The 9,844-nt window shown below is 39.6% G+C and overlaps 1 protein-coding gene across 1 annotated transcript in view; it reads right to left on the bottom strand.

Moving 5' to 3' along the window:
* Positions 1 to 4,318: 4,318 nt before the first annotated feature.
* ZC2HC1A (zinc finger C2HC-type containing 1A) overlaps positions 4,319 to 9,844 on the bottom strand; it is a 70,171-nt gene continuing 64,645 nt past the window's right edge. Inside the window, exon 9 of the mRNA XM_061601900.1 lies at positions 4,319 to 7,888. Coding sequence (XP_061457884.1) covers positions 7,714 to 7,888 — 175 coding nt within the window. The 3' untranslated portion in view covers positions 4,319 to 7,713. The remainder of the gene's footprint in view (positions 7,889 to 9,844) is intronic.

The following is a 9,844-nucleotide window of genomic DNA, read 5'->3' as shown; positions in this document are numbered from 1 at the left end:
TCTGAAACTGCAGTTTGATGTAAAATCAGACTGATTCCAATATGTTGCTACTTCTAGCTACTCTAGCTGTTCGAAAAAAGAGGATGCAGGTTTTCAGCCTGCTATGTTTAAACCACTTTATTTAAGGCAAGGTGTTCACGGTCAATTAAAAACATAGAACACATCTACCATTTTGCTAGAATATATTTCAACCCCCCCCCCCAGTTTTATCTTGTGCAAATTGAGACACTTCTGAGGTCCACTGGAGACTATTCTGCAGAAGTCAGTGCCATTATTATGTTTGGAGTTTTTTTAGTGTAAATTTTGCAAAGTGTTGCTGTACTTCACATATTCACAGAAATAGAAACAAAAGAAAATGATTTCCTATAGGAAGGTTCACTAAAATTGCAAAGGAAATCAGACATATTGAAAGTGACCATCTGAACTATATCAACTATCTTCATAATGTTGGTTCCTCCCTGCTAAAACAAGATCAGCACAGCACATGTCTTGTTTCTGTTATTTGGGCTGATTGCAGGTGTTGCCACCACTCACCATATGCTCAGAGGCACGTTACCAAATTCTTCCAAGGTACACAGGAAGTGGATTGAACTGTGAAAGACCAACCCAAATTGTGTTTGCATTTTGACCAATTTGTAGGGCAGTACAATATCTCAGAGAGGAGGTCAGGTCTCCTGCTCCCCTGGTGCATTCACTATGGCTGCCCAATTTCCCTGCTTTTTAAAGTTTGATAGAAATATATGTGGGCTATAGGTACATTCTTAAACCGCAAGGTTTTTTGCTTATGAGTGAATTTCCATGCTTTTTAATCCGGCAGGTAAGAAATGGGATCCTGTCCAAGTTTGCTGAGAATGGATTGATCATTTGCATGCTTATTGAGTTCAATGGGATTTACTCCTATGCAATCTTGGTTAGGATAGGAAAAACTGACCATGGGGGAGGAGGAGGGGGAGTGGGAAGGGGAAGGAATGTATTGGAGGGAGCAATGGAAGGGGGAGGGGAAGGCAGGTTTGATCATTTCCATGCTTATAGAGTTCAATGGTATTCACTTCCGTGCAATCATGCTTAAGATAGGTAAAACTGACCATGGGGAGGAGGGAGGAGACGGGAGGGTGGGTTTGATCATTTGCATACTTTTTGAGTTCAATGGGATTTATTTCTATGCAATCACGTTTGAAAATGGAAATGGACTGCCTTCAAGTCAATCCCCACCTATGGCAACCCTTTGAATAGTGTTTTCATGAAGCTGAGAGGCAGTGACTGGCCCAAGGTCACCCAGTGAGCTTCATGGCTGTGTGGGGATTCAAACCCTGCTCTCCCAGGTCGTAGTCCAACACTGACCCAGGGAAGAGGCAGGGAGGGGAAGAGGACGGGGAGGGTTTAATCAAATAGCACTCCACTTACCTGGGAGTAAGCCCCACTGAACTCAGTGTGATTTACTTCTGAGTAGACATTTTCCTCCTTCAAAATCATTGCAAGCACACACACGCTCCGCTCCACTTACCTGGGAGTAAGCCCCACTGAACTCAATGGGATTTACTTCTGAGTAGACAATTTTCCTCCTTCCTTCCCTGAAGCTCATTGCTAGCACACACACGCTCCGCTCCACTTACCTGGGAGTAAGCCCCACTGAACTCAGTGAGACTTACTTCTGAGTAGACATTTTACCGCATTCCTTCCCTCAAGCTCACTGCTAGCACACAGAAGCACCGCTCCACTTACCTGGGAGTAAGCCCCATTGCACTCAGTGGGAGTTGCTTCCGAGTACTTTTTAAAAATTGCAGAGTCCTTCAAAGCTCCCCCCCCCCATTTTTTGACTCTTTCCTTCCCTCAAGCTTAATTGAGCGAGTGAGGAAGGCAGGCAGTGGGAGAGAGCGTGGGTGACCCTGCTTCTCAGCCTCAGAGGAAGGCAGTGGTAAACCCCCTCTGAATACTGCTTACCATGAAAACCCTATTCATAGGGTCGCCATAAGTCGGGATCAACTTGAAGGCAGACCAACACAACAACATGAGCAGACAGAAAGGCAAACTCCCCTCCTTTTCTCTGCCCCCCCAACTGTTTCTTCTAAGGGGCTGGAATCCTAATCCTTCTTACCTGGGACTAAGTCCCACCGAACTGAATCGAATTTACTTTAGACTAGGTTTGGGGTTAGGATTGTACTATGAATGTAATCAAATTTAATTTTGTAAAAATTAATTGGGTGTTAGAACAAATTAAACCAGAACTGTCACTAGAAGCTAAAATGATGAAACTGAGGTTATCATACTTTGGACACATAATGAGAAGACATGTTTCACTAAAAAAGACCATAATGCTGGGAAAAACAGAAGGGAGTAGAAAAAGAGGAAGGCCAAACAAGAGATGGATTGATTCCATAAAGGAAGCCACAGACCTGAACTTACAAGATCTGAGCAGGGTGGTTCATGACAGATGTTGTTGGAGGTCGCTGACTTGAAGGCACATAACAAGCCCCATTGAATAAGTGAGATTTACTTCCGAGTAGACATTTTTAGAATTACAGTGCGAGCCCTCAGAATCTTTCCCCCTTCTCGCTCTTCTACTGTTCTCTCAAAATAGCACTCCACTTACCTGGGAGTAAGCCCCACTGAACTCAGTGTGATTTACTTCTTTTTCCTCCTTCCCTTCAAAATCATTGCAAGCATACAGAAGCTCTGCTCCACTTACCTGGGAGTAAGCCCCACTGAACTCAGATTTACTTCTGAGTAGACATTTTACCGCCTTCCTTCCCTTCAAGCTCATTGCTAGCACACAGAACCTCCACTCCACTTACCTGGGAGTAAGCCCCACTGCACTCAGTGGGACTTACTTCCAAGTAGACTTTTAAAAAATTGCAGAGTCCTTCAAAGCTCCCCCCCATTTTTTTACTCTTTCCCACTCACCTCCATTCTGCTGCTGCTTTCTCCCTCCATCGGCCATTTTCTCTCTCGCGTGCACGCGTGCTTCCTCACACAGAGCAAGCTCAGCAGAAGGCCAGTGTGAGTCACATGTCTGTTGCCCACCAATCACAGGAGCAGACTTCCCCTGCTTCCTCTAAGTAACTGGAAGGGGAGGGGGAGGGAGAGTAAAACGAAAGAACTCTTCTGCGCATAGGGGTACGTTATGATCCACTGTAATGCATTTTTTTAAATAAATTAATTAAAAATAAACCATGCCTTTTTAAAATTTAAACCTACTACAGATGAAGTACTGTGTTTGGGGCAAGCTCAGGGATTTGATTAGGGATACCTTACAGTCATCTCTGAGTTGTAATCAATGACAACAGATTATGACAATTTCTCAAGAAAAAAGTCCAAATGGCTTCTAGTTTTTTCTCTCTCCCGTTTTTCATTTTAACCTGTGGATTCTCGGGGGGGGGGTGTATCACCAAGAAAACTTCCAGAGTTGTAGAGCAAGCGATTCTGAATCCAACAGTATAAGACCTGTAAGTTTTTGTTTTGAATTGGGACTATACAAAGCACCAGAAAGGGGTGGGGTGGGTATTTTCATTTAACATGGTAGAACGCGAAAAATCCCCTCTGACTCTTGTGGCTGTATAAAAAATAAATTTTGAAGGTTCAGTTTATGGCCCATATAGCCTTATGTGCAGAGATACCAAGTTAATAAGCACACATGATGACTACACTTTAGTAATTTCTGCACATAAGTACCATTCTTAAACTATGCACCAGCATTTTATTTTGTAGTTAACCACCATTTCCCCCCACATTTCAATGGCTTTCCCCCTTATGATAGTTGTACAGTGACTCATTTCTAGTTATACGATAACTTGGAATTAAAAATAATTTCTTAAACTGGGGTTCTAGCCTGCCCCATCATTAAAGGTCAAGTTAGTTTGCAATATAAAATGTGCACAATATTCAATTAAATGCCATTTTAAATAAACAGACCAAGAACTTTGCCACTATTAAAGATTTAAACCTATCCATCCATCAAAACGGTACCCACGTAGAAATATCTTAACACTTAAAAGCTTAAGCTTTGGCAAATCTTGGAATAATGGAATTCATGGCACAGCAATGGTTTCAGGAAAATGGTAAACTTCTGTGTAAACTTTATCAGGGAAGGATGAACCTTTTCAATACTTCCACAAACCGCAAGAGATGATGCCCACTGTGTCAGTCCCATCAGGATTCAGTTTCAGCTTGCCCACATCTAGTCCCACACTACCCAGGTAGTGAGGAAATGAAATTGACTTGAGAGCTGATGTAATATTGGCAGCATGGATGCTACCAAAAAAACAAAATTTAAGAACCTCTACGCAACATGAAGATGTAATAAAATATTGTGTAATAACTGCTTTATTGTTAAAGGACTAGATAACATACAGCAAGCATTTACAGATTGCTTTTGCAATATACTGAACAATTCCAAAATATAAGTCAGAGCAAACAAGAGCTCACATAACTGTTTAGTAGAAATTAGAAGCCAGTTACAAAAAAAAATACAACATATTAAAGAGATCAGGAAGATGCCATAAGAAATTTGTATTGTTAGGTAGGTGTAATAACGCGTCTTGTAGAGACACATGAAACATTTATATAACATAAATATATGAGATCTTTGGTGAATGAGGATGCATTTGAAGTCTCGCCCAAAAACCTGATACCAAAAGCAAAGCAGAATCTCAAAGGGTCCCTGTAGATCATTCAGAACTTTCTGGTGTAAGTCCCAACATACCCATATTATCTTCTACAAAATGCCAAACGTTAACTGGAATAACAAATTTATCACTAGATTTCCACCACTAAGTCTGATTACAAATTTGCTTTTCTGATGGAGACACTCATCTCTGTGCTACTCTGTCATTAGGCCAATATACGGTATACATTTTTCAAATGTGGATATTCAACTCTGCGGCTAAAAGCAACCTGAAGCAACCCTGAGTGAATTCTTAAATATACTGAGCTCATCCCAGTTAGTATCATTATTTGCATGGGATATAATCTGCCAGGCATAACGTCCACATATTTAAAAGGAAAAAACAAATCAGAACACAATTGTTATAGGGTAAGTGTTACAAGAACGTTCTCAATAGCTATCAAGTGTATAAACAAGATGTGTGACATAACTGATTTGCCAGATTTTCTAGGAAATGAAAAGGCAAAAGGACCATTTTGAAAAAAATGTTTCCCCTAGTATTCTCAGGATTGGAAGAGGGATCTAGAAGTCTACCTTCGAAACTGCTCAAAACTGTGGCTGGGATCTTAAGAGTTCTACGTGCAGGGATAGACTTTTAAATACACAGGGAAGGGGGCTGTTGCCTGTCCCATCCTCTTTTGTCTGCAATCCACTGTACGTATCAGAGTCTCCAAAGGGGTTTCTGACCTTAAGGAGTAGCCTTTCAAGGACCATGAAGGGCTGCAATTGAAAATTGAGACCCTGAAAATTTCTAGCGAGTCTGTGTAGTCATTTTGATACCAACCACAGCTTATGAAAGGGCCTTGATCAGCTAAGCCTTTGTTCTGCAAAAGGTCTAAATCAAAAATGGTGGAAAACTTTCATATAGAAACAATGTTACTGCATTTTTAATGATCCTGATTAGTTTGTAGATTAACAACTACCGTTTAAAAACAGCAAACACTATTATGAAAGGATGCAAAGTTATTGGTTTAGAAATTAAGTGTTCCATTAACATCAATCAAATTTTCATTATGAGTGGTTAAGATCCATCTGTTGATGCTGTTTTAGATTTCTATCACATAGACTAGCTCATATAAAAAAATCGCTCTTAAGATTTTAAAATGATGCCTTTGAGTTCTAAATCAACATTTCTGGTTTAGATTGTTCATACCCATTGCAGAGTCTTCATCAGGAAGCAATTTGATGTATTGGGCCCAGTTAGCAAAACAAAACAAAAAAAGCTATACTTTAAAAGTGCAACTTCCTAAATTACTGTACTTATCCCCCCATAAGTATATATCATCAAGGATAGTACACAAATCTACTAACAATGATTGCAGATAAAATCTTCATAATGAAGATTTTTTTTAAATACCTGGAAGAAATACCTAAGAGAAAGAAGGAGGATAAACCGATCTTTGCAAAATGGTGCAAGCCCCAATGACATTCTATACATGTTGGTCTCTTTCAGTATTGGTTCAGTTCCACCACATGTAGCTACTGTAACAAATCTGCTATTATATAATTGCTATAGAATTAAAATTGGGTCACAGCACAAGATTGGGGTCCTGCACTTAAAATGCTATTTTTTATTTTTGAAAAGCCTAAGATCCAGAAATAACAGTTCTACATCAATGAACTTGTTAAATCGAATATTATGGGACCTGCAATTTACCACTACCAAGCGTACTAGAAAGTAGAAGCGGGCAAAAGAGCTTGATAGAACAACTATATTTCCAGTTGCCATTATCGACACTGTTTGAAAAGGCTTTTTTAAAAAAATGAAAGTAAGATTAGATTAGTGTCGGGTCAAATACTGCAAAACACCCAGCTGACAGTTTCAATTGTTTCTATACTAGGAGAGACAATAGCTTAGAAACAGCTGTTTGAAATAAAATGATCAAATTAATTTTGGGAAAGGCTCTTCTCCATAGGAAAAATAGTTGCTGTGAAAATGCTGTTACTCATAGAAGCAACTTAATACTGATGCAGATTTTCAGTGGGGCAACGTACTCCCTGTGAAGCCCGTTAATTTTGATTGAGCTCCAGGAGGTACCAAAAACACCTATGGAGAAGATATTGTGAAGACAAAAGAAAAAGAAAAGAAGCATTATTCAGTTACCATGTTCTGAAACTCATTTGTTCCACAAATTATTATAAAAAATAAAGTGATTCTATATCTATTACATCTTACCATCACTGCAACGGCCCTAAACTCTCTATAAGGGGGCGAGGGAAGGGAAATTTAGGCCATATTGGACAAACATTGAAACTACGGTTAAACTTTACTTTTTGAGGAAAAGATAAGTAGCAGGGCTTCACAAATATGGAAAAGAGGGAGATGTAGGAGAAGGTGGATAAAGGCTACAATTCACAAAGTACCACTTATACCTCCTCCATGCACTATTGTGAGTTTGCAGGAAAAGCTGTCATTGGCAATTTATTTCATAGACGCCTAAAGGAAGGTGAATTACTTTGCAAAACTAATAATCAAATTCTAGTTAAAGAAAGGCATGTGAAAAGAAATCTTACATCATATACGAGGAAAGCATCTTATAAAGCCTTTCGAAAGGAGACCCAGAAGAAAACGCCAATCAGGAAAAATAACATCAGAAGAGATCAATTAAATTGAACCTTTTCTGATTGTAAGATTTATGAGAAGCTGTTCATCAAGTTATCTATAGCAGTCAATATTCTCTAGATTCCTTTTTAGACCAACTGATTCAGGGCTAACATTATTATGGATGAATAACAAGAGAACCATTTGTGGATACAATACATATCAGGATTACAAAAGCCCTTCTACTTCTTGAATTAGTGTTTTGCTCCATTAAAGATATTTCCAACAGTGTCTCAAAAATACCTTCTTAAATGGCACAGTATCAGATACCTATCATTTATATACAGTATATTTGTATCTATATAAATTACTCTGCAACCAAAAAGAATTGCTCTCAGAAAATTATACGGTGTTTTAGCACAAGTTCTCAGGGAAGGTGCAGCATAGATTTCCATGCAGCCATAGCGAACAGAGGAGCAGGCTAACTTTTGTCCTGCATTATAGAACATGCTCACAAAACCATTCTTCGAACTCCACATTCACAGCAGAATTTTGCAGATTCCACTGGGTATTTGGCGCCACATTCATAGCAGAATTTTGGTAACTGTGCAGGTGAATTTCCCTCATTGCTTTTTGAAGTTCCTCCATTGACAGAAGATGAGCAGTCTCCACTCTCATATCCAGTTCTTCATCAACCATTAAAATTCAAAATTAAGAACATTATACAGATTAGATAAAGAAATATTGATAGTTTATACATGATTTGTAATCATTCTAACCTTTTCCTTACAATAGTTTTTCATTCTAAAAACACAGGCTTTTTACAACAAACAAAAACAAAAAGCTTCATAATTCTAACAGTAACAGTGTTAAACAACTCGTGTTCCATGCTGGCAAGTGAGAACCTAAGGCAAATGGACTAAACTTCTCCTCAACATGGGAAGAATAAAATGAACAGGCATCATCCCCATGTCAAATCTAAGGATCAAACATGACATGAAGTGGAAGTTCTTTGATCAGAATTGCTTATGGTTTTTACATTTCTAAGTAGGAGCCTAATCAGGCTGCCTTGGAGAACTTCCTGGTTTGACTCTTTCACAACTTTAACTGTTCTTCCATTCTTAATTTCCTGGCATGTTTGGATTCTTCTGCATTTTGTTTTGCTCATATTTCTCTTTCGTTATGTCATCTCTATTGGCTACAGTTTCTTTATTGGATCCAGTTTAAGAAAATATGCAGTGCCTTGCAAAAGTAATCAGACCCCTGACCAATGTTCTCATATTACTGAATTACAAATGGTACATTGTAATTTCATCTTGTATGATATTTTTTGAAACACTGAAACCCAAAATCAATTATTGCAAGGCGACATTGGTTTTATGTTGGGAAATGTTTGTAAGAAACATAAAAAACTGAAACATGTTGCTTGTGTAAGTATTCAACCCCTGTGCTGTGGAAGCTCCCAGTTTACACAGATGAAAGAAATTGCCCTATTGAGGACACAATTACCTTACCATTGGCCACCTGTGAACTATTAAAGTTGCTGCCACATTGCCAGGATAAAACCCCCACTGTCGAGGGCTCATTGGTCAAGCTGTGGATCTGAAGGAAAATTAAGACCAAAGAGCATTCGACAGAAGTGAGAGATAATGTAATACAAATGCATAGAGTAGGAAAAGGGTACAAAATAATATCCAAGTGTTTGGATATCCCAGTGAGCACAGTTGGATCAATAATCAGGAACTGGAAGCTGCATCACACCACCCAGGCACTGCCAAAAAAAGGCTGTCCCTCAAAATTCAGCATTCAAACAAAGACTTGTGAGAGAAGCTAGAGAGAGGCCAACAATCACTTGGAAGGAGCTACAGAGTTCAGTGGCTGGGAGTGGAGGAATGGTGCACCAATCAACCATATCAAAAGCTCTGCATAATACTGGCCTGTATGGGAGGGTGGCAAGAAAGAAGCTGTTACTCAACAAGTACCATCTGAAAGCATGTCTGGAATTTGCCAGAAAGCATGAGAGTGCCCCAGCTGCAATGTGGGAAAAGGTTTTCTGGTCAGATGAGACTAAGATAGAGCTTTTTGGCCAAAACTCAAAGCTCTTTGTGTGGCACAAACCTAACACTGTCCATGCCTCAAGACACAACATTCCTACAGTGAAGTATGGCAGTGGCAGCATCATGCTGAGGGGATGCTTCTCATCAGCAGGGACTGGGCATCTTGTTAAAAGTGAAGGAAGAATGGATGGAGTAAAATACATGGAAATGCTACAAGAGAACCTGCTTCAGTCCACGAAAAAACTGAAGGTTGGGAGGAAATTCACTTTTCAACAGGACAACAATCCCAAGCACAAGACCAAAGCAACACTGAAGTGGCTCAAGAACAAAAAGGTGAATGTCCTACAGTGGCCCAGTTCAAACTCCTGATCTCAATCCCATGGAGAATCTGTGGCGCTCTTTGAAAATTGCGGCCTACAAGCAACGTCCAACTAACCTGAAGCAAATTTGCCAAGAAGAATAGGCCAAAATCTCCCTGACACTGTGTGCAAAGCTGGTACATACCTACCTCAAAAGTCTTAAAGCTGTTATTGCAGCGAAAGGTGGCTCTACCAAATATTTATGTGTGGGGCTGAATACTTATGC

This window comes from Rhineura floridana, chromosome 1 (assembly GCF_030035675.1).
Source record: "Rhineura floridana isolate rRhiFlo1 chromosome 1, rRhiFlo1.hap2, whole genome shotgun sequence".
NCBI lineage: Eukaryota > Metazoa > Chordata > Lepidosauria > Squamata > Rhineuridae > Rhineura > Rhineura floridana.
Note: the sequence above shows the minus strand (reverse complement) of the source record. Positions and strands in the feature narration are given on the sequence as shown.